This window comes from Anoplolepis gracilipes, chromosome 4, assembly GCF_047496725.1.
Source record: "Anoplolepis gracilipes chromosome 4, ASM4749672v1, whole genome shotgun sequence".
In the NCBI taxonomy this organism is placed as follows: domain Eukaryota; kingdom Metazoa; phylum Arthropoda; class Insecta; order Hymenoptera; family Formicidae; genus Anoplolepis; species Anoplolepis gracilipes.
Genome location: NC_132973.1, coordinates 4,384,459 through 4,407,467, shown reverse-complemented (window position 1 = coordinate 4,407,467; position 23,009 = coordinate 4,384,459). Strand labels below are relative to the sequence as shown.

The following is a 23,009-nucleotide window of genomic DNA, read 5'->3' as shown; positions in this document are numbered from 1 at the left end:
AATCACGCAATGATTGTCACTATAGCGACTCTAAACCCTCTGTTTACAAATTCTACGGAATGGAACGTTTAATTTGAATTTAGATTCTGCTTCTATTTTTCTGCCTCATTAAATATTCATAGAATATTTGAAAAAATCATTAAAAGTATTCTCTGAATTCAGAAGTTTTATAATTTTAAAAAGAAAAAAATATATATATATATTTATTATTATACTAGAATAAAATATATATTAATTAAAAATGAAGTAAAATATTATATAATTATTAATACAATAAAAGTTAATTATTTTAGAGAACTGATATTAAATATGGATAAGGCTAAATTTATTTTACTTACTACTAAAATTAAGAAGAATTTATTAATATGAATATAATTTAATATTCTGTAGATGGTTTTCTACAAAAGTAGAAAAATAATTAAAGAATTTAAATGAGAATTCCACTTAAAACATAAAACTTTATTATAAATATTGTAATGCATTTTTATATATTTATTATTATGTGTTTTTTTTCTTTTTTTAATTGACATACATTCTTTTTCTGACATATTGATCATGATTATTTTATCGACTACTACAATACATGTTATATAGCGAAAACTCACGAATTTCGATTTGAAAGTTATCACATCGTTTTCTATTAAGTCGTTTTCTTTAATTAAAATTCCACGAAAGTTTATTTCTAATTAGCTCGCGATTCGCATTCTCGACGATGTTCAAGCTTTCAACGTTAGCTTCAGAATGAACCTGCAATGAGCAATTTTTAAAGAGTATTCTGTGTGTGTGTATGAATATGTGTGATATATATTTTTCCTTTGATTAAGAAAGAAAATTTGAATCGATTTGGAATTGATTAACATTCTAAATAAAAGTAATTATCAATATTTCTACAGAACATTAAAAATGAATATAAAGGAAATGTACGCAAAACAATTATTATTTATCCTGAAATTTCATGTTTGCTTTTTGAGAAAGAGAAAGTTTTTATTTTTTATTTATTACAAAATATTATGATCTTTACATTATATTGTATATATGCATATTATTATACATATAGATGTGATAGCATTATATTAAATAATATATTAAATTTTATATTTACATATAAAAATAACGTAAAAAATAGCTAACCCTCTTTTGGAAACTCGACATGTAGAGAGCCGAAAAATTATTATTATTTAATCAATATTTGTACATTAAAGAAGATATATGATCATATTATCCATCAATAAAGTTCTATCTTGACAGTTTTGATAGCGATTCCATCCAGTGGCTTCGTAAAACAAAAATTAATTTTTCTTACAATTATCGATTTAAAATCTTATTCTAAAAAATCATTTTTATTATTAAAACCAATTCATTCAATAACTAAATTTTAATATAAAAAAAATTTATAGCAAAAGAAAGAATTGATTAATATTATCAATCACAAAAAATCGAGCTGAACAAAATTATTCGGACGCGTGCAGAGAATTAAAAATCCATGAGTATCTAAAATGAACATCTAAAACGCTTGGTGTTAAACGGCACGTTGCGGTAGTTGCACTTGTTAAATACTCCAGGAGCTTATGTTTACAATAATTAGTCAGCCGTAAATGAGAGTCTCGTTTGTACCGTTTTTTCATATTAACACTTCTCTTCTTCACGTTTAACAAAACCTTAACAAAAAAAAAAAAAAAAAAAAAATATATACATTGTGCGTAAAAATTTCAGGCGTTTTTGTATTCCAGTTTTAATGCACGATCTTTTATCCTGCAAAGCGGAGAACAAGCTAGCTGCGACAAGCCTAAAATACACAACGGTAATAAACGAGAAATACATATATAACGTGTAGAGTTTATTGTCACGACTTAAGTATTCAACAACCTCCTTTATACGTATATATTTCACGCGTGTTTGCATTGCGTATTCTGTTAGGCCCTGTTAGTATTATATAGTATCATCTCATGGCTGTGTGTGCGTGTGTAAGAAAGAGATAAGGAGATAACTAATCTGAGAACTGGAACTAATTCGTATGTTGGATACCTGGAGCGCAAACGAAATTAAATAAAACACATTTTTTTCCGTGAAACAAACTCTCGAGATGGAGATGGACGTTGGACAATCGCGTTGACAATCGTCCTGGAACGCTGGGCGTTTATTTCCTATAAAACATTTGATTCTTTTCCACGTCCAAATTACTAACGACATTGCTTCATTAATACTAACGAGCTGAAGAACGCACGAGAAGCATGAGCATAATTACACAGGACGTACTTTGGACAATATGTAATGTGAAATTTTCTTTAACGAATATACGAAAGGAAATAATGTGAAAATGTTATATTTTAAGATAAAAATTTGTTAATTTGTTTTTCTAAAAATCTGAATAATGATAGACATGTTGGAATACACGCATTGATTATTAAATAAATCTCTGAAATCGAAGATTTTGAAATTTATTTTTACATTTACAAAATTAAACTTTCGTGATAAATCTGTTATTTTTGCTAATTAAAAATCATACATTTTGTAGAGGAAAAATTGATTGATTAATTAAAAAACCATATTAAATATTGATGTCAGTGGCTGGAATATCATACCTATATAAATACCAGTCTATACTTTCGTTAACTGTACCTATCGAGCCGAATCGATACTTATAACGACTCAGGTGCGACACAATCATACAATCGTCCGTTCTTAGGATCTGGCAACGAGATATACAGCGTGACTGATTGCACCGCCTATGCACGCGATTAGAACGCAGACCGTGCATTACATGGTGTGCATCGACTCGGAATGAATTATTGGCTGAAAGGTAAACAACGGGTAGAAAACTATGTGCTATACTCGTCGCTCGTGATCACCATCGGTCCGTAAATCGTTATTACACATCTGAGGAATTTTTTCTATCTATAGAGCATGCTTGGCAAAATTCCATATTTTTTAGAGAAAATCGATGCTAATGGTAAAAACCGGCAAAAAATTCTTTTCTATCAAAAATGTTAAAATAAGTAGAAATTTTCATCGATATTTGTCAATTGAAAGAGTGTTTTCCAATTTAAGCTTTATACGAAAAAAAAAATCTTTAATATAATAAGTCAGGAATCAGGAATAGCACATAAATTAGTTTTTCGATAAAAGGGTAAACGCGAACCAGATCTACATATATTGGGAAAAATACTTTTCATTCTGTTATTATTACATTTTTCTTATTAAATTAAAAAGATTAATATAAAATTTATTAACATTTATATCTTGAAAATTTTCGTTTTAAAAATTTTACATATTAATTAGAACTAAAAAAAGACTATTAGATTTTTATTTTTTTTAAACTATAGTGATTATTATGAGTTGTTAATTAAAATAAAAAGATTTCTTTTGCATAAAGTTGCATAAATGTATTTTAGTATTATATATTAATTATTTTTATAGTTTTTATCAGTTTATTGATCAAGTTATTTGATAAAATCCGAGACAGTAAAAACCAGAATTTACCATAGTGTTTTTATTAGGCTTCAATTAACTTTACTGCAGAGGGTACTCGATATAAATTTGTCTCTCTTGTAAATCCTTGTATTTTAAATAAACCAATTAATTGTGATATTGAACATTCGTATTATACATCCATGGATGAATGTATTGTAAACCTTTTTATATTATTAATATTAATATATTAGTACATTTACATATTAATATATAAATTATTATATACTTATTATTAACCAGAAAAAGGATCTTTAGAGGTACTTCGTATATACATTTATATATAGATATTATATTTACTCTTTAAAAATTATTAAATATACATATTTTTTTAAATGCTCCGCTTTTCGACTTTTCACTCGCTCGGTACGTTCCCAATAAAGTGGTTTCACGGGAAACCAACGAGAGATTGTGGCACACCGGCAGTGCGCTCGTGTGTCAAAATCGTCGGAGCGTGGAACGTCCGGTAGGTGTGCAGGAGGAAGGTTTACATGCATGTGACTCGGCACCTCGGCATCCGCGGCCGTTCGTTCACATTCCTTCCTTTCGTTCGTCGGGTTTTTTGGAGCACTGTAAATTATTATACGTCTCGCATCCGCGGTGACTCAGTATCAGTCAGCTATATGGCATTCACGTGTAATAACACAATCGACCCAAATCTGCACACACATATATAATATGAGAAAAAATAGATTTATATACACTTAATTTATTGACAAAATACAAATGCATAAATTTTAGATTTGTACACAGAATAAAAGTAAGTGTCAAATCAAAACTTATATACTCATATGAACGCAACGTTTATTGTTTTACATATACGCAATAATTTATAATCTTCTTGGAAGAATTTAAAAATCTTAAATTTTAACAATATTATACTCTTATTTCAATACTACGATTGTTATTTCAAGAATAAAATAATTATTTTAACTCTAAAAAAATTATAATCTTCGATTTGAACATGTGTTATTTTCTATCCAATATTTTTTCCTCTTCATTCAAGAAAATTATTCTTAAATAACAAGAATATATTTTTCTTGGTTGAACTATATAAAATGTTCTTCATCCAAGCAAGTTTTCTTTGTTTGACGTAATATAATCTCCTTTCAAGATTTATATTTTGAAACTAAAAATATTGTGAAAATAAGAATATTCTTTTTTTCTGTGTACGAATTTGACGCAACTTTATCTCACAATCAGACCAACTTGTAAGAAACTTTTGTCAACAGGAAATTGACCTGAAAAAAGAAAACGCCGTAACATTTTTCTCATCTTTCTGTTCGCAGAACCACTTCAGGAACCGCGTTTCACCAATCAGCCGTCCAGCAGTGGCAATATACTTAGCGAGAATCGTACAAAGTTTCTGCAATGTCAAGCAAGAGGTAAGAATCGCAATCTAACATGAAAATCTCTCTAATTACATATTTGATAATTTCTTGATGTAAGAATAATAGTTTTCAAAAATTAGTTTGCTGATAAATTTTAATAACAACTTTAAAATTTAATAATGACTCTAATAATAACTTTCCTCGAAAAATATACGTTCTTTTACACGTTCTTTTACAGCTAAAAGTTTTAAACTTGTCATTTAGGTTTTTATCTTGCAAAACAAATTGCTGTTATTCTATTTTTATACTAAAATTTGAAACAACGAGATTCCAAAATACTACAATAAATTTAAATTTTATTCCTTTAATGAAAATATGTATATATAATTACAAAATGACACCAAGTGATATTATTTTCATTCTGTTTAGTATTAATATTTGCTAATTTTATCATTGTCGATGATTTAAATATTCCGTCCATTATTAAAAATATGACCAAAAGTATTATCAAAATTGATATTATTTTAAAATCTCGTTTTTTATCTAAAATATTTATTTTGAAAATTTATTTATTATTTATTTAAAAGAAATATAAGATTGAAGACCAAAAAGCAGAACCAAACTACTAGTATAGGGGCGAGTGACTATATATTTAAATTAAAAACAATTCAGATTACAAAATCAAATTACAAGTTTCGATCCTTCTCTTTAGAAACTTCATCAGTGGTACGTAAATAAAATAATTAAAACATTATTTAATAATATCAATATCATGTTGGTCGAGAGTTAAAATAATGATTAAAAATGTAAATAAGTAACGGCAAAACGGATATCTTAAGTATCGAGAAAAGGAATTTATTTTTATTTACTAGGATTAAATATTCTTTGATTTTAATTTTATTGTGCTTTAATGTCTGGTTTAAACACAATATTCTAACGAAATTATGTAATTTCTCAATTTTTACATAATTTATACACGAATTTAATAACAACCGCGTATAGTTGTGTGTCTCACTCGTTAATTATTTTTTTCTGCAGGCGTTAAATCATTTACCATCTCTTGAAATGTACTTTCGGACACGTTTCGCACGGTTGACCTCTACACCCGTTTGCCATTGCTTTTTGACCTTTGATCTTATATTTTTTTTATACCGCTAAAGCTTATGCAAATTGTTTTGTTTTAATTTGATATTTATTTATTATTATTAAAATTTATTTAAAAATATTTCAATATTGCATTAGCAGTAAAATAAATAAAAGAAAGATAGATATAAGGATCACAACAATGAGAGGATAAGGTTCGCCCATACGAGGTTCCATTGTCCTGTAGAAATATCGAGTAACGAGTGGATGAGACCAGATGAAGCCTCACCGATGCCCAGCACCGTGTAATTCGATCGTATGACCCTGTACTAATGGTATTAAATAGCTCGCGGTCTAACATTGTCGTCCGTGACTTTGCGAACGAGAACCATATTAAATCACTCGTGAATTTTTACATTAAATCGTTTTTCGCGATATTATACGAAACTGCATTTTTGAATAATTATTTTATACAACTTTGAAGAATCTGCGGTTCGAAAAAGTACACTTGTTAGTGAAAAGGGAATATTTTACGCAAAAAAAAATATATATATATATATATATTTTTTTTTTTTTTTTGATATCCTTCAAGCAAATTTGAATTTTAGATTACAATCTAAATTTAAACTAAATGATCTTGAAAAAAGAAAAATTATTTGTAGCAACAAACAAATTTTATATTTTATTTCCACAGGCAATCCTCAACCAAAGTACAAATGGTTCAAAGACGGGGTACCCCTCAGCAATGAGCTCACTTCCGGGCCTTACTTCCGTATACAAAGTACGCGACGAGAAGATGCTGGAGTGTATCACTGTGTCGCGACGAACGATGTGGGATCCATATTCAGCGATCGTCTCGCCTTCGCAGTAGCTTGTAAGTACCTCGACGAATCGTATAAATCTAGTTTATCAAGCTCTCGCGAATAACGGATCGACGGTTCTAATCTGTTTCTTAGATATGGGAATGTTTGATGATCTCACGGAAAAAGTGGTGACTGTTGAGTCGGGTAGCGCCGCGATTCTGGAACTACCCCCGATTGAGAGCCATCCCATCCCGGAGGTAACGTGGTTCTCCTCGGACGGAACACTTTTGTATGGTATAAAGTACGCAACGACTCATCACACGCTATTAATATTAAACGCTTCGGAAAGCGACGAAGGTCCCTATAGGTTCGTATAATTTACACAATCAATGGCTCACTTTATTTACTCCTTAGTACATAAGATTGCTTGTTCCCTGAATTCTGAAATGATGAATGAAAGAATAGCCTTTTTCAATATTAAAACTTGAAAATCAAATTTAAAGATTTTACTTTATGGTCTGCAGTTGCAAGATATTTGAGAGCTAAGAAAATTTCAATGAATTTTGACAAGTTTAAACTCACATCTTTCTGACGATTTATTGTGCAGAGCGAAGGCTATTAACACCCAATTGGGCAAAGAGGAGAACAGCCCGTTTTTCAAGTTGCAAGTCACCGGCGATCCATATGCGGAAGTGGCCCCTACTATAATCGTCAAGCCGCAGGACACACAGATAATCAAAGATCAAGATGTCACATACATAAATTGTATCGCGAATGCCAGGTAAACAAAAACTTTTCTACCTTTTATCACTCTTTTTTTCAATATTTATCTTAACAGGGTTCAATTTTTACTGCAATTTGGCAAGATTTGAAGCAACGAACCTGCATGTATTTTAGATCACTTCATGAATTACGGACCTTGTGGATGAAGGATGGCATTCCGATCGAAAATTCTAGGATATCGTATAGCTTCAACGATTCGTGGAATAGAACACTCGCATTGATCTCAGCCAACATAACTTACACAGGGATCTATTCTTGCCATGTAGATTTGAGGAGCGGTGGTTATCCGACTGTAAATGCGAGTGCTAAGGTTGTCGTATACGGTAAATATAATGTGTAATTAAGTACGTGATAAATGTGTAAATAATTGATGAAATAGCGCTCGTAATATAAATCACGCGATTATCTTAAAGAATAATAATATATACGATTATCAATCACTTGTTATTATAATATAATCAATTAAAAATTAATAATATTTTTAGAATAATAAATTATACAAAATTACGAATTAAAGTGTCCTAACAAGCGCATCAACAATTTTAATCTTTTCCATGAAATTCTCGTTATATTTTTCTAGAAAAACCAACGTTTATAACGGAATTAAAGAGGGAGACCCTGAGCGATTATGGATCCACGGTAACGTTACCGTGCGACGCTAACGGCGTACCGCCTCCTATAATTAGTTGGTTCCGGAATGCCGAGCCCGTTGATCATTTACTGGGAACCAGGTATACCTTGGCAAATATTTGATTTTGCGATCTGAAAAAACAGAAAGAAAGAGAAAGTTATAATCATTTCATCTTTTAAAAGTTTTACTGTTAAAACTTTTAAATTTGAAATAGTAACCGTTTTAAATTGAAGATACTTTTAAGTTATATATAAGCTAGTTATATTTCAAATTTTTGTTTGATTAATTAAAATATATACGTAACACTAAAGGAGTTACAAATTAAAATTGGTATTTTAATAAAATTTAAAAAAACATTAAAATATTTATAGAGAATATTTTACAATTTAAATATTTGTTTTTAAAGACTCGAAAGTCATTTAAATGACAACTGTATATAATTGTACACTTGTGCACGTGTTTTATAGATACATAATGGAAGAAGACGGCTCGTTGACAATCAAAAAATTAACTATGGATGACTCAGGAATGTTTCAATGTCTCGCGTCCAATGATGCCGGCGAATCGTCTAGTTATACATGGCTGAAGGCGAAAAGTGAGTAGCTGTCTAAAATTTCGTGCTACACCGCGATATTTTAATAGGAATAAATCATTATCATGTGTATACAAGGTGTTCGCGAAACACGTGATTAAACTGTTCTAACATCTTTTTTTTCGACACTGATAAAAAAATATGATAGTTTTACAAAAGTCAAAAGACTGTCCCATAATTTTTTTCTTGTTATTAATACATTGCAAGACTTATATAAACAATACACTATGATTTCCTAAGAAGAGATAGGAGTAACTATCATAAGTAATTTATAATAATTAAATAACTCTCATAAATCATAAATAACTATTACTACAATGTATGATTTTATAAAATGTGTTATTAAAGATTATATTCTTATCTTGTTCTCTTCACCAATATACAAATTATATAACATAGGTAATTTATTAATAAAGAAATTATTTAGCCATTCAAACATATGACATAAATATGTTGAAACGACATAAATACTATAAATGTTTGAATAAATAATAAATGCAGCACACACAATACGAATAGAGATGTCTGAGTGGCGTTTTTCACGAACACTTCGCGTAATAATGTCGCAAGCAGAGTTAATACATATGACGTGTTTTTTGTATGCGACACAGAAGAAGAATTAGGAAGCGGATTGAGAAACAGAGTTGCCCGCTGGGCGGCTGGCTACAATGTAGTCAGAATTCGCCAGTCTGACCACCGTTTTATGTTCTCTCATTATCCAGACAGTAAGAATATTGCTGCGAAATTTTTTCACTTTTCTTTTTCATTATCATTCTCGGCACATGCTTGTGAAGATTGCGTATAAATTTCACTTTTCACGATTTTTTGCTTCTTCTAGTGATAAATGTTTTTATAAGACAAACGCACCATGTTGGATATATCAGTTTTTTAGATGATTTATTGTTATTTTAATTATATAAAATTTTTATAGCGAAAAATTAAAAAAATCAATAGTTTTTTGTTTTTTATATGATTATATTAGTAATTTAGTAATTTATTTAGTTTAGTGTTTCTCCTTTTAAATTATGTAATGTAATGACGTATGAAATATTTTTGAAGAATTATCAAATAGAATGACTCATTATTATGTTTTGATACAACCATATAAGGATTCTTGGCACACATTTGCGGCATTGCAAGTAACACTGACACGCACGTCTTGTTCTCCCCAAATATGTTATAGATTAGAAATATATATTTTCAATAAGATCTGTTTTTAATTATGGATGTTTCACGATAAATATCTTATTAAACATTTAGCTATTATTTTAGACGTATTTATTGTGAATCAACCTGTATTTAGTCATTAGTTTGCGTAGTGTTGCTACTGAATATGTGTTTGTGTTTTGCTTTAAAAGAATAAGCTTGTTTTTTGAAATCAGTGTAAAGAAATAAAAAAAGAATAAGAATACGGATGGGTTTGATATACAATATATTGCAAGCGACGATCGTTCACCCTTTTTTCATTTGCACGTTGTGAGAAAACGTCGGAAATTGACTCGATATTAATGATGAAATTTCTGTAATTTGCAGCGTCTGGACCAATTATGGAAAAAGGTCCACAAAATTTAACAGTGTTGGACGGCAAAGATGCGACTTTAACTTGCTACGCAGTAGCGGCGCCTAAACCAAATACTACCTGGTACTTTAATGGTAATTAAAAATTTAATTATTAATTATTTTGTGTTAATTTATTATTTCAGTTTGGTATAAAATTATGATTTTATTAAATTATATTTTACTATAAAAATATTTATTCTTGTAAAATTAAGATAACTGAGATATTCTTTCTTACGTATTATTGCAAGAAGCATATATTTACACAACAAATCGCAAATTCTAATTACAACAGATACGATACCTGTGGAGATCGCCGGAAGAGTACAAGTCTTGGACAATGGTGACCTTTTAATCGCAGCGGTAAAGCCATATGACGCGGGAAAATATACTTGCATTCGCACGAATGAAGCCGGCTCTATCAACGGATCAGCATATTTGACCGTCATGGGTAATTATTAAAACAATTTTGAGGTAGATGTTATAAGATAAATAGAAACACACTTTTCACTTTATTTATTCCCTTATATTTATCCCACAAATAAACTGTTTCTTTAGAATTGAAGACAATTAAAAATCTAGAATTTTTAATTTTCTAAAATTATATATTTTTTTATCTGCATATCTCTGCATCACGTTGTATATATTATAAAAGTTAATTTAAATTTAAGTTTTGTAAGCTACTATATATGTGTTATTAAATTTTTAAGTATATAAAGTTTTTTTATGTGTAAAATTTTTTTTTAAATAAAAATTATCTTGTATTTTAATTTCACTTATAACTGTATTGTTTTATTATACATATATATAACTCTCTCTGTTACAGTTCGGACGCAAATTATCCAACCACCTGTTGATACATCTGTACTTCTCGGACACACCGCCGAATTACAGTGTAAAATTTCAAACGATCCTAGCGTCGTATACGATATGGCATGGTTTCATAACGCACAGTATGTATATAACGAAGAATATTATGTTTTTATATTAATACTTTAATATGATTTATAATATAAATTATAATATAAATAAAATTAAAAAATAATAAAATTTAAAAAATTTAAATTATTTACATTATACGTTTTAAATTATTTATATATTTTTTCACAAAAAAAAAAAAAAAAAAGTTGCACGATGCAAGTGTTAATTGTATGTGACTATTGACTTACTATCGAAATATGCCAGCAAAACTGTTTGAATTGAAAAAAAATAGATTCTACATAAGTCTTTCACCTAAAAATCTTAAAATGATTTTGTTTGTCGTTACAGAGTAATAAACACGCAAGCAAGTCAGAGAATAAAAATGCGACCGGACGGGACTCTTGAGATTGTCGCCGTTCGAGCTTCCGATGTGGGGGACTACACGTGTTCCGTGGTGTCGCCGGGCGGAAACGAAACGCGATCCGCTCGTCTGAGTGTGATCGAATTGCCATTTGCACCAATCAACGTCATGGCCACTCGAGTCGAGCGGATTTCACCGCGCACGATCAACGTCACATGGGTGCCCGGTTTCGACGGCAACAGTCCCACGAAGAAATTCATAGTTCAGAGACTAGAAGTATCTGATTTGGGTAAGTGTAATCCGGGTATAATAGACATATATTTAAAAAATATATTTCATAAATTTATAATAGAATAAATATAATGGAATAAATTTATATTAATTGACACATTTTATTTATTTGTCTATATATTATAATCATTTATAATGGATATTATTTATAATATCTTATTATAAACAGGACCTATAACTGGCCCGTTATTAAACTGGGTCACCGAACGCGACAACGTGTCAGCGACAAGCCGATGGGTATTGTTGAATAATTTGAAAGCCGCAGCAACCTATCAATTTCGCGTTAGCGCTGAAAATAGTGTCGGCGAGGGTCCATCATCGGCACCTAGCAACAGCGTTATTTTACCCCAAGAACGTAAGTGATTAAGAAGAGAATGACGATTCAATAAGAAATAGTGAACCAATTTCTGATATATATATATATATTGATTTAATTTGATTGTTTTGATCATCAGCGCCCAGTGGTCCCCCGATTAGCTTCGTCGGTTCGGCACGTTCGTCGTCAGAAATAATAACTCAGTGGCAGCCTCCACAGGATGAATACCGAAATGGTCATATTTTGGGATACATCCTGAGGTACAGGCTCCATGGGTACAATGACAGCCCATGGACGATACAGAATATCACCAACGAAGCGCAAAGAAATTATCTCATTACTGATCTGATTACGTGGAAGGATTACGAGGTGCAAATAGCTGCTTACAACGACAAGGGTGTGGGCGTATACGCCAAAGGCTTGCAGATTAAAACCAAAGAAGGAGTTCCAGAAGCACCGCCCACGAATGTAAAAGCGGAAGCGATTAATTCAACAGCAGTGAAAGTTTGGTGGAAGCCACCGAATCCGCAGAAGATCAACGGAATAAATCAGGGATATAAATTGCAAGCTTGGTTCGGCGGTAATTTTACAGAAGCGATTGAATATAAATCGATGACCGTACCACCCAGCTTATTTGATCCACTCGCTGAACAGAGTGCTATTATGATGGGTTTAAGGAAGTACACTCTGTATAATATTACGGTGCTTTGCTTTACCGATCCGGGTGATGGTGAAAGGAGTTTGCCCGTCGAAATACGCACTTGCGAAGATGTACCCGAAGAAGTAGAGAATCTGCAATTCGAAGACATCAGCGATCGTGCGCTGACAGTTAAGTGGAATCCCCCCAAAGAAACTAATGGCATATTGACACATTACCAGCTGAAATATATGATTAAAGACCTTCCAGATTCTTTGCGCGTCGAAAATTTTACGGCCGATGTGTTGTCAACAAAAGTAAAACATCTACAGGCATTGACCCATTACAAATTTGAAGTCACTGCGTGGACGTCAGTTGGACCAGGAAAATCGAAAATAGCGACCATACAATCGGGCGTAGAACCAGTACTACCAGAACCGCCTACAAAATTAGCATTGTCCAATATAGATGCCTTCTCCGTTGTCTTACAATTTACGCCAGGATTCGATGGCAATTCATCTATCACGGAATGGACAGTGCAGGCACAAACAGCGCGAAACTCAACGTGGTACAATATCTACGAAGTATCTGATCCTGACGCCAGTACGATCACCGTCGACGGTTTGACTCCTTTCATGCAATACAAACTTCGTTTAATCGCGAACAACGTCGTCGGTGCGTCGCAGCCTTCCGAATCGACCAAGGAATTCCAAACGATTCAAGCACCACCCTCTCATCCTCCTAAGAATGTCACGGTCCGCGCGATGAACGCCACTGAATTACGCGTCAGATGGATCGTGAGTATTTGTTATATATGATATATAATTTTTATATTAATTATTATTATTGAAAGGATATTTTATTAAGAGATGAACATAAGAATCTTACATATATAATTTTCTGTAGCCTCTACAACAAATAGAGTGGAATGGAAATCCACGCGGGTACAACATTACATACACGGAAGTACGCTCAAATATTTCGAAAAGCGTCACTATCGAAGATCCCACCGCAAACTCATATGTTTTAGAGAATATGGAGGAATTTGCGGATTATGAAATAATGATGCAGGCGTTTAACGACGTCGGTTCTTCAGCGGCAAGTCCAAAGGCCATCGAACGAACTCGCGAATCAGGTAAAACTATCAATTATTTTATGTATTTTATTTATCGTGAAAAATTAAATTTGTGAAAAAAAGTGACATTAAATCAGTTTTAAACTTTTTTTGTGTAATATGTAAAGATATATAATGCCAACATATTTTTCAGTTCCTTCTCTGGGACCGATCAACGTAGAGGCGAACGCGACATCCTCTACTACCATTCTAGTACGATGGGGTGACGTTCCTGTGGAACATCAAAATGGACAGATCGAGGGTTTTAAAGTCTATTATGGCGCAAATTCCAGATCGTCTTTCCAATACAAGAATATTCCCAGCAACACTACTTTTACGACTACACTAACGGAGCTCCGCAAATTTGTTCAGTACCATGTGCAAGTTTTAGCTTACACGAGACTCGGCGACGGGGCCCTAAGTATTCCACCCGTGAGAGTTCAGACTTTCGACGACAGTAAGATGAATTTTCTTTGCAATTAAATTCTTATTTAATTTTCTCATTTTATTAAAGACAATCAGAATAATTATAATGCAGAATACGATACTTATGTGTTTTGTGATATAATTATTATAATGTATAGAAAAATATTGTTCTAAATGAAAGAAATGCAACAAGTAACAAGAACGGAATTTTTCTAATAGTCGCTATCATGATATTAACGTTCTGTTTTATATCACAGCTCCTGGTCCACCATCTAACGTGTCTTTTCCTGACGTGAGCTTTACGACAGCGCGTATTATCTGGGATACGCCAGAGGATCCTAATGGAGAGATTCTCGCGTATAAGGTCATGTTTCATTTGAACAATAGCCAAGATCGCCAATTTTCCAAAGAATTCCCGGCGTCGGACAGAACGTTTAGGTATAAAGATCTTTTTGTTATTTGCCTAGATTTACATTTACGAAAAGAATTTTAAATTTAAATATATTATAAAAAAATATCTTGTCCATATATATTTCTATTTTCAATTTAAATATTAGAAATAATATAAGACTTTAGAGAATTCTAGAATTTTAAATTTTATTTATAACTTACGCACAGGATTTTCCGTATATTTTAGGATCATATATAAGTGCTATTATTTTAAGATTAAAAATATTGATTAAACAAACATATAAAAAAGCGAATTTAATATTACGATATTGTTGCTTGCAGAGCTACCAGTCTTGAAGCTGAGAAATATTATATGTTCTCTGTGACGGCGCAGACAAGATTAGGTTGGGGTAAGACTGCTTATGCGATCGTATTCACCACGAACAATAGAGAACGTCCACAGGCGCCATCGGTACCGCAAGTGAGCAAGTCACAGATCCAGAGTCGTCAAATAACATTTAGTTGGACACCAGGCAGAGACGGTTTTGCACCATTGAGGTATAAATATCTCTTGCAAACGCCAATTTTGGACCTGTTAAAAAATTGTATGTTAATCTTTCACTCTTTATATGATCCTGATAGATATTATACTGTGCAACAATCAGAAAATTCCGGACCATTCCAAACTATACCTGAAAGAGTGGAACCAACTTTGACATCCTATACGGCTAACAATTTAAAACCTTATACGCGCTATCAATTTCGTATTCAGGCTACCAACGATATAGGTCCTTCAGAATGGAGTACCGAATCTGCTCAAGTGCAAACTCTGCCTGCAGGTGCGTCAAATAACAATGTTTTAATTTTTAGTGATAAAAAATCAAAATGTTAAAAATTTGTATTTCAATAGAAGCTATTTAATTTTTTTCAGTACATTTATAAAAATCTACTTGAAACTTAAGTGGCTTTTTTAGTATGTGTAACGTATTAAATATTTATAAAACTAAAATTATTAAGAGACTTGTTTAAGCTAATATTGGTTCATCTTGTTTTAAGAAAGAGAAATTTATACTATCGAATTTTCTTTGGTATTTTTTATCCTTTGATTAAATCTTTCTTACTTAATCTTTTGTTATCATTTACTTACAGCACCATCTAAAGGTGTTACTGGTCTGAAAGTCGTACCGATAACAACGTCCAGTGTTGAAGTTCACTGGAACATGATCGATGAGGTGTATTGGAGCGGAGATTACGAAACGGGTGGTTATCGTGTTGCTTACCAACCAGTATCAGATTTTCCGACGCCGCTTCAGGCAACGCCCAAAGAAGAGATCTTGGGAATTAAGGTGATATATCTTTATTAAAACGTAATGTATTATATATACAGGATGGTTTTAATCTATAATTTCACATTTATCTAAAATCAGATTCAAAACCTGATTTATTTATTTATATTTAATAATTTATAGTAATAAAGTAACGCGCAAATTAATTCACTCTTTAATTACCAATAGACTCATATTCCCATTTATTAAAATAATTGCAATCGTTTTACTATCTAAGATTGATATATATTATATATAACATAATTACACATGGAACTTTTCAAAACAAATGATTAACTTATTTCTATACTCCTTTTAGAAAACTAAAATGGTTTTAAGCGACTTAACAGAGGATCGATATTACGAGATTATAGTACTGCCATTTAACTCAGAAGGTGAAGGCCCACCAAGTCCACCAGTCACTGTATACGTAGGAGAAGCAGTCCCTACAGGAGAGCCACAACATTTAATAGCCGAACCCATCTCTTCCACTGAGGTCCATTTACGTTGGAAACCTCCTCAAGCCAATATGCAAAATGGCGATTTATTAGGATACAAAGTAATTATTTTTCTCAAAATCTCTATTTGTCTTTGCATAGTATATGTTTAATAATAAATTAATTGTTTATTGCACCATGATAAAAATTGCTATTTCATTAATTTATAAATTTCTCATAAATATGAACATTGAGTGTAATTAAAATTTCTCTTTTTATTACAGATTTTTTATTTAGTAACTGACTCTCCTCAAAATTTAGAAAAGAAGCAGGAAGAAGAGATAGAGGTCGTGCCGGCGTCCTGTTTAGCACACAGTTTAGTCTTCCTTGATAAGTATACACAGTATCGTATACAAGTCTTGGCGTTTAACCCAGCCGGAGATGGACCACGATCTCCAGCAATTACCGTAAGGACAAAACAGGTAATTATTCTATAGATATTGAATTATTTTTTGGATAATATTAATATTTTGAACTTAGACAAATATTTAAAGAACGGTATTTAAACAATGTATTTTCTTTCTCTCTCTTTCACACACACACACACACAGAAACACTAATCAATTACATAACAGTTATCTAAAACATTTCTTATATATTATGTAAATGCAGGACATACCGGGACCACCGTACAATTTGCAATTCACTGACATTACCATGACAAGTTTGCGCGTCTCTTGGGAACCTCCAAAATTACGCAATGGCGAGATAATCGGCTACATCGTCACGTATGAAACGGCGGAGCAAAACGATCGTAAGATATCTTGATAATGAAATTGCGGTATTTCGTGAAGAATTTAATTTTACTTTTCCAACATATTTTCTCTGGTAAATCTTTTCAATTATACTATAAGTTACAGCACATATTTTGCATTTTATTATATTACTTTAATTAATACACAAATGCAAATGTATGCATATTTATTATACATAATATGCTGTAATGTTATATGAAGAAAATTTTATACACGAAGTACAGCGATATGATACATTTACCATATCTCCATTCTCTTACTAACTGATCGACGTATTCTGTTCAAGGTTTTAGCAAACAAGTCAAGCAAAAAGTGACAGAGACGAGCCTCCTCATTCAACCTTTAGAGGAGGAGGTGACGTACACCTTTATGGTTCGCGCGCAGACAATCGACTTTGGACCGCCAATATCCGGTAATGTTACGACTGGTCCGCAAGAGGGTTCACCGATGGCACCTAGTAAACTCGGCGTGACCAAAACTGTCTCCAGCGTGGAACTACAGTGGACCAACGGTGCTTCCGGCAAAGGTCCTATACTCGGTTATTATATCGAGACTCGTCGTAAAGGCAAGTATATATGCTTTCTTTACACTATTGCGTATTATCATAATATTTGTGACAATAGAAAAGACCTGCTCAAAATTTGAAATTTTGAACTTTACATTTTTACGCTATTGTTTATTGCAATGCCAGAAAATTATAAATAAGTAATCTCTCTTATTGTAACTAATTTGCAGAAAATAAATTTTACAATATATTATATATTATATGCTAAGAGAAAGAAGCTAAATATATTCAAAGAATTTTTGTTACTGTTACAATTTGAAATAGGGGAACATATACAATTGTAAAGTAATTTATAGAATAAATTTCGCGTTAAAATATTGTATAACTTTTTGCACATTCGCGTTGAATCAATTATCAGTTCTGCTAACACTAATACCGTCTTTTTTATAAATGTGTAGCAATGGAAGAATGGCAGCATTGTAAGTGTCAACGCACGTAATTACGCTGAGCGTCATTGCATAGATGGTTTTTGATAGCGAGATCCTTATTAGCGTAACAATCGCTTTTTGACCAATACAATCCGTTATATATTATTAATTATTATACGTGTCGTTTGGTCGTTTGCAACAATTTGCATGATAATGTCAAAGCATGACATCGCCAGAAATCCCATTTTAGACATTCATCCGAGATTTTATTGGATATTAACTTCGTGTAACGTTGTAACATCGTCCTGAAAAAGAAACAATCCAGTGATGGATCGTTATACTAGCGTGATGATGATTTATTGTATTAATTAGCCATTGATTGATAGTGTCGCAGTTTTTTTCATTATTTAGTCCCTGCAACTAATCTCGCGTTTTTGCAAACACTTTGCGTGCAATATAACTCAAGATATCCCATATAGCTAAGGTACAGATCGATACTACTGTATTTCTTATTAAAAAATAAGTATTTTTTCTTTTGGTAAAAATTCTGGAAATGAATCATTTTTCTCATTTTTTAATATGTCAGTACATTGCATTTGTCATTTCTTGAGTCTTTGTGTAAATAATTCTTCCCTAGGACTCAAGAAACTACAAATGTATTAGATATATAATAGATGTGCAACGCACTCAAAGTGTTAAATTAGTTTTTATCAAAATACAAATCCCAAATTACTTTATAAGAGGAATATATTTCATTCTTATTGTGTTATTTATTGGTGACATCTTTGTTGATCAATTTGAAATCAATTTTTTCTTAAAGAAAACGTCAAGACAATTATTTTTTAAAGTAATTAAAAAAAGAATTTTCTAACAAATTAAATTTAGAAACTGAGAAGAAAAATGACAAAATTATATATTTTTTAATCAGTTTAATTAGTTTAAAATATAAGAAGTTTACTTAAATAAATTAACATAAATTAGATTTTTACACTTTAGAATTTGATTTATAATTATTATAAAGATATACATAACATTTAATATTTTTGTTGAGATAAAATGGAAAATATAAATTGATCAAAGAATATCTTCCATTAAAAAATAACATTGTAAAAATGAGACATATAAAGATACTTGTGATTATACATAATGTGATGTGTATTTATAAACAAAAGAATGTTTTTACCTTTTTCTTAGAAAATACTTGTTAATTTAAAAATTAATGCAATATATGTGTGTAATTGTAGATGATTCACGCTGGCAGACAATAATTCGTAGTAGCAATGGACCACTGACGGAATATACTGTATCCTATCAAAACTTGTTGCCATCTACATCGTACTTGTTCAGAGTGATATCATATAATCGTTATGGAATCAGTTATCCAGCGTATTCCACCGAAACGGTAAGTCTAATTAAATAGAAAAATAAATGTTAATGTAACTCAATATTTGTATTATTTAAATAAATATTGTAATTTGCATACGCATTTGTCCACTTTGGATATTAAATTCACTTATTTTTATTATTATCATTGCGCACATTATATTTATTTATTTGTGAAACTTTAAAAAAATCCAATACATATAACTAAGATATTTTATTAATGGAATTTTATCTTGGCAGATTTTGACACCGTCGAAATTATATCTAGAATATGCATATCTACAACATAGACCGTTTTATAGACAGACTTGGTTTATGGTCACGTTAGCAGCTACATCAATTATAATTATCATTATGGTCATAGCAGTATTATGTGTAAAAAGCAAAAGTTACAAGTACAAACGTAAGTCAATATATTAATTCAATATATTTATATATATCAAGCGGTTTCTAATTATGAAAAATTTAGAGTAGCTTGCATACTTGCTATCTCTTAATGTATATAACTTTAAAAGAATTATACATTGTAATATACTATAATGATTACAGAAGAAGCGCAAAAGACTCTTGAGGAGTCAATGGCAATGGATGCAGATGACAGACAAGAATCGGATCTGGTGTTGTATAGATCGCGTCAAGGTGGAGGTGGCGTCGCCAACGCGGCGAGCGGCACTCTAGGTAAAAGGAACACATTAGCTCGAAAGGCTATGCACCCTCCTCCGCCGGCGATGTTGGGAAAATCGCCTCCTAGACCCTCTCCTGCGTCGGTCGCCTATCATAGCGACGAGGAAAGTCTCAAAGGATACGATGAAAATCCTGACGACAGCAGCGTTACGGAGAAGCCCTCCGAAATTAGTTCCACCGATTCTCAGGTAATTCCTATGACATAGAAATGATTGCGTATTTATTTCTAAATCATAAGCAATCATTTCTAAATCTAAACTGTGTTTTCTCATCGTAGGGTTCTGAGAGCGAGAACGAGAGTGTGCAATCCGACCCGCATTCCTTTGTGAATCACTACGCAAACGTGAACGACTCGTTGAGGCAATCGTGGAAGCGGCAGAAACCCGTCCGGAATTATTCGTCCTACACGGACTCTGAGCCGGAAGGCAGCGCGGTCGTTAGTTTGAATGGCGGTCAGATCATTATGAACAATATGGCGAGATCGAGGGCACCGCTGCCAGGTTTCTCGTCGTTTGTATAATTAAACTAAAACTTTATTGAGACAGGAAGACTTCCCTTATTAATAACGATAACAAAATTATCGTCTCACATTTCAAGCGAAGTCTTTTTTTATATTACATATATAGAGCGAAAGACTTACGTCGAGAACACGTACGTTTTATACACAACGTGTTGACGACTTATAGCAAACTTATAATAAATTGTAGGAAGCTTGAGGCATCTTCGTATTGTGATATAATGATATACATACTTATTATTTATAACTTTCGATAAAACATTTTGTGCATTTAATTGATACTTTTCTACTTTTTCGGATTAGTTTAAAGATAGGATACAGATCTCGTATGAACATATTGTATAATTTTCGCACCTGCGGAGCAGAATATATAAACTTGAAATTTCCTTAACTATAAATCTGCAAATATCCAAATCACCTATTAAATTGAATCACAGATAAACTCAGTTAGATGAAACTTACATGTTCATAAGGGACATATCAAAAGTAATACAATAGTTATATGATAATCTTATTAAATAATGGGTGATTATAATAAATAGCTTTATATTCGCACATATAGCAATCTCAAAAAATCGCCAGAAATTTGGTCCCACATATTCTATTTTATTATTTATAAAACTTATTTAAAATTCTACAAGATTTTACACAACATCTAAAATGTATCTAAATTTATAATTCCATAATTTTGGATTCATTCCGTTCTGCTTTTCAGATAAGCGATTATGTACACGATTACATATATAATTTAATCATAAATATAATTTAGTTTTACATTCTCCTAATACGATATTCGAAGATGCATGCGATTTCCGAAAGATAATTGCGTTATCGCGTATTTGCAATATCACAGCGTTTAAAAAAATGGAGTTTATTAATCTAATGTTCCAATCGTCCAGGCCTGTCATATCAATTGATTAACTGATTAAAAATTTTAATTATAGGCCATTAATTTTGGGACATCCTGTATAAATCTGCTCTTATGCTGATGTACTATGTCAGGTGTAAATATGTTGTATATTTTCCATTTCAAAAGTAGATAGATTAGAATATAGATTTTATATAATGCTACTAATAAGCGGATAATATATCTATCGCATTCGCGTTTTGTGATATACAGTAAAAACTCCATATTCGCGGGATTTATATCCTATTAAATTGTCCCGAATAAAAAAAATCGCAATACTCGAAAAACAAAACTATTGAATAAAGAATATAATATTATTCTTATATTAATATATTTATTCAATGAGCGAATATAAAAACATTAAATGTAAAAAAATATATATATAGAAAAAAGTTTTAAATTGTTTATATTTAATTGTTTTTTATTTTATATTGAAAAAAAATTAATAGACTTTTTAATTCTCGGACTTACTTGGGTTAAAAGTATTAAATATCATTTCTCTTTTTAAGCATTATTAAGATAAACAAATTATTTTAAACTTGTGGATATGATAAGATCAAATATCAAATCGTAAACATATGAGATACGCAAATGTGGAGCTTCTACTGTACATATATATATATATATATATATATATATTCTAGCTACAATATTCATATATCTTCTTAAACATTCTCATTTAATTAACGTACATATGTCCAAAGCCGGATATCGAACTGATTATTACAACTGCATAATGTCGCATTTATTATTGCAAATAATGACACTTGGATAAGAGACACAGAACAAAGCCTAATCTAATTAGTAATTACAAGTAAGACTATTGATTCATATCCGATAAAATCATTTTATACTCGCTATAATTATTTAGATAATAATTTTATTACTTTCTTAAAAAAACATTTTTACAAACGTTATGCAACACAGCGAATCCCTTTTTATAAGGTATTTCCGGAAACATTTATGTTTCCGCGACACTGCCAGCAAATACGTTTAGTGCAAATTTAATATTATTTATACTTCCATTTGCGCGCGATTGTAACAAAGTAAGGGTATAAAACCCCCTATTATAATGTCTAATCTTATAGGGGACATTTTTAGAGACTTGTTAATCTTTTTAATAAAAATTTATGCCGTTTTGGAAGAACTTAATAATGACAAACTGATCTCTTATTACACTTTATTATATATATTTGATTATTATTATTAATTTCTTTAATTATTACACACGTTCGGAAATAATAATAATAGAAACCAGTATATTTTAACAAATATATATATATATATATATATATATATATATA

At 31.2% G+C, this 23,009-nt stretch overlaps 1 protein-coding gene across 2 annotated transcripts in view; it reads left to right on the top strand.

Annotated features, from left to right (window-relative positions):
* The window catches only part of Sdk (sidekick cell adhesion molecule), a 37,830-nt gene extending 14,963 nt beyond the window's left edge, over window positions 1-22,867 (top strand). The window contains exons 2-29 of one of the 2 annotated variants that reach the window (XM_072891384.1): window positions 4,758-4,853; window positions 6,577-6,756; window positions 6,839-7,052; window positions 7,293-7,466; window positions 7,583-7,791; window positions 8,049-8,199; window positions 8,567-8,694; window positions 9,303-9,416; window positions 10,225-10,344; window positions 10,544-10,699; window positions 11,075-11,201; window positions 11,518-11,819; window positions 11,991-12,176; window positions 12,277-13,571; window positions 13,681-13,909; window positions 14,043-14,345; window positions 14,572-14,752; window positions 15,047-15,262; window positions 15,347-15,543; window positions 15,854-16,050; window positions 16,349-16,588; window positions 16,751-16,948; window positions 17,139-17,280; window positions 17,568-17,846; window positions 19,459-19,616; window positions 19,838-20,000; window positions 20,147-20,469; window positions 20,559-22,867. In XM_072891384.1, the coding sequence (XP_072747485.1) occupies window positions 4,758-4,853; window positions 6,577-6,756; window positions 6,839-7,052; window positions 7,293-7,466; window positions 7,583-7,791; window positions 8,049-8,199; window positions 8,567-8,694; window positions 9,303-9,416; window positions 10,225-10,344; window positions 10,544-10,699; window positions 11,075-11,201; window positions 11,518-11,819; window positions 11,991-12,176; window positions 12,277-13,571; window positions 13,681-13,909; window positions 14,043-14,345; window positions 14,572-14,752; window positions 15,047-15,262; window positions 15,347-15,543; window positions 15,854-16,050; window positions 16,349-16,588; window positions 16,751-16,948; window positions 17,139-17,280; window positions 17,568-17,846; window positions 19,459-19,616; window positions 19,838-20,000; window positions 20,147-20,469; window positions 20,559-20,801 (6,521 nt within the window). In that variant the 3' untranslated portion in view covers window positions 20,802-22,867. The remainder of the gene's footprint in view (window positions 1-4,757; window positions 4,854-6,576; window positions 6,757-6,838; window positions 7,053-7,292; window positions 7,467-7,582; window positions 7,792-8,048; window positions 8,200-8,566; window positions 8,695-9,302; window positions 9,417-10,224; window positions 10,345-10,543; window positions 10,700-11,074; window positions 11,202-11,517; window positions 11,820-11,990; window positions 12,177-12,276; window positions 13,572-13,680; window positions 13,910-14,042; window positions 14,346-14,571; window positions 14,753-15,046; window positions 15,263-15,346; window positions 15,544-15,853; window positions 16,051-16,348; window positions 16,589-16,750; window positions 16,949-17,138; window positions 17,281-17,567; window positions 17,847-19,458; window positions 19,617-19,837; window positions 20,001-20,146; window positions 20,470-20,558) is intronic. The other variant, XM_072891385.1, reaches the window with a different exon arrangement.
* Window positions 22,868-23,009: the final 142 nt, after the last annotated feature.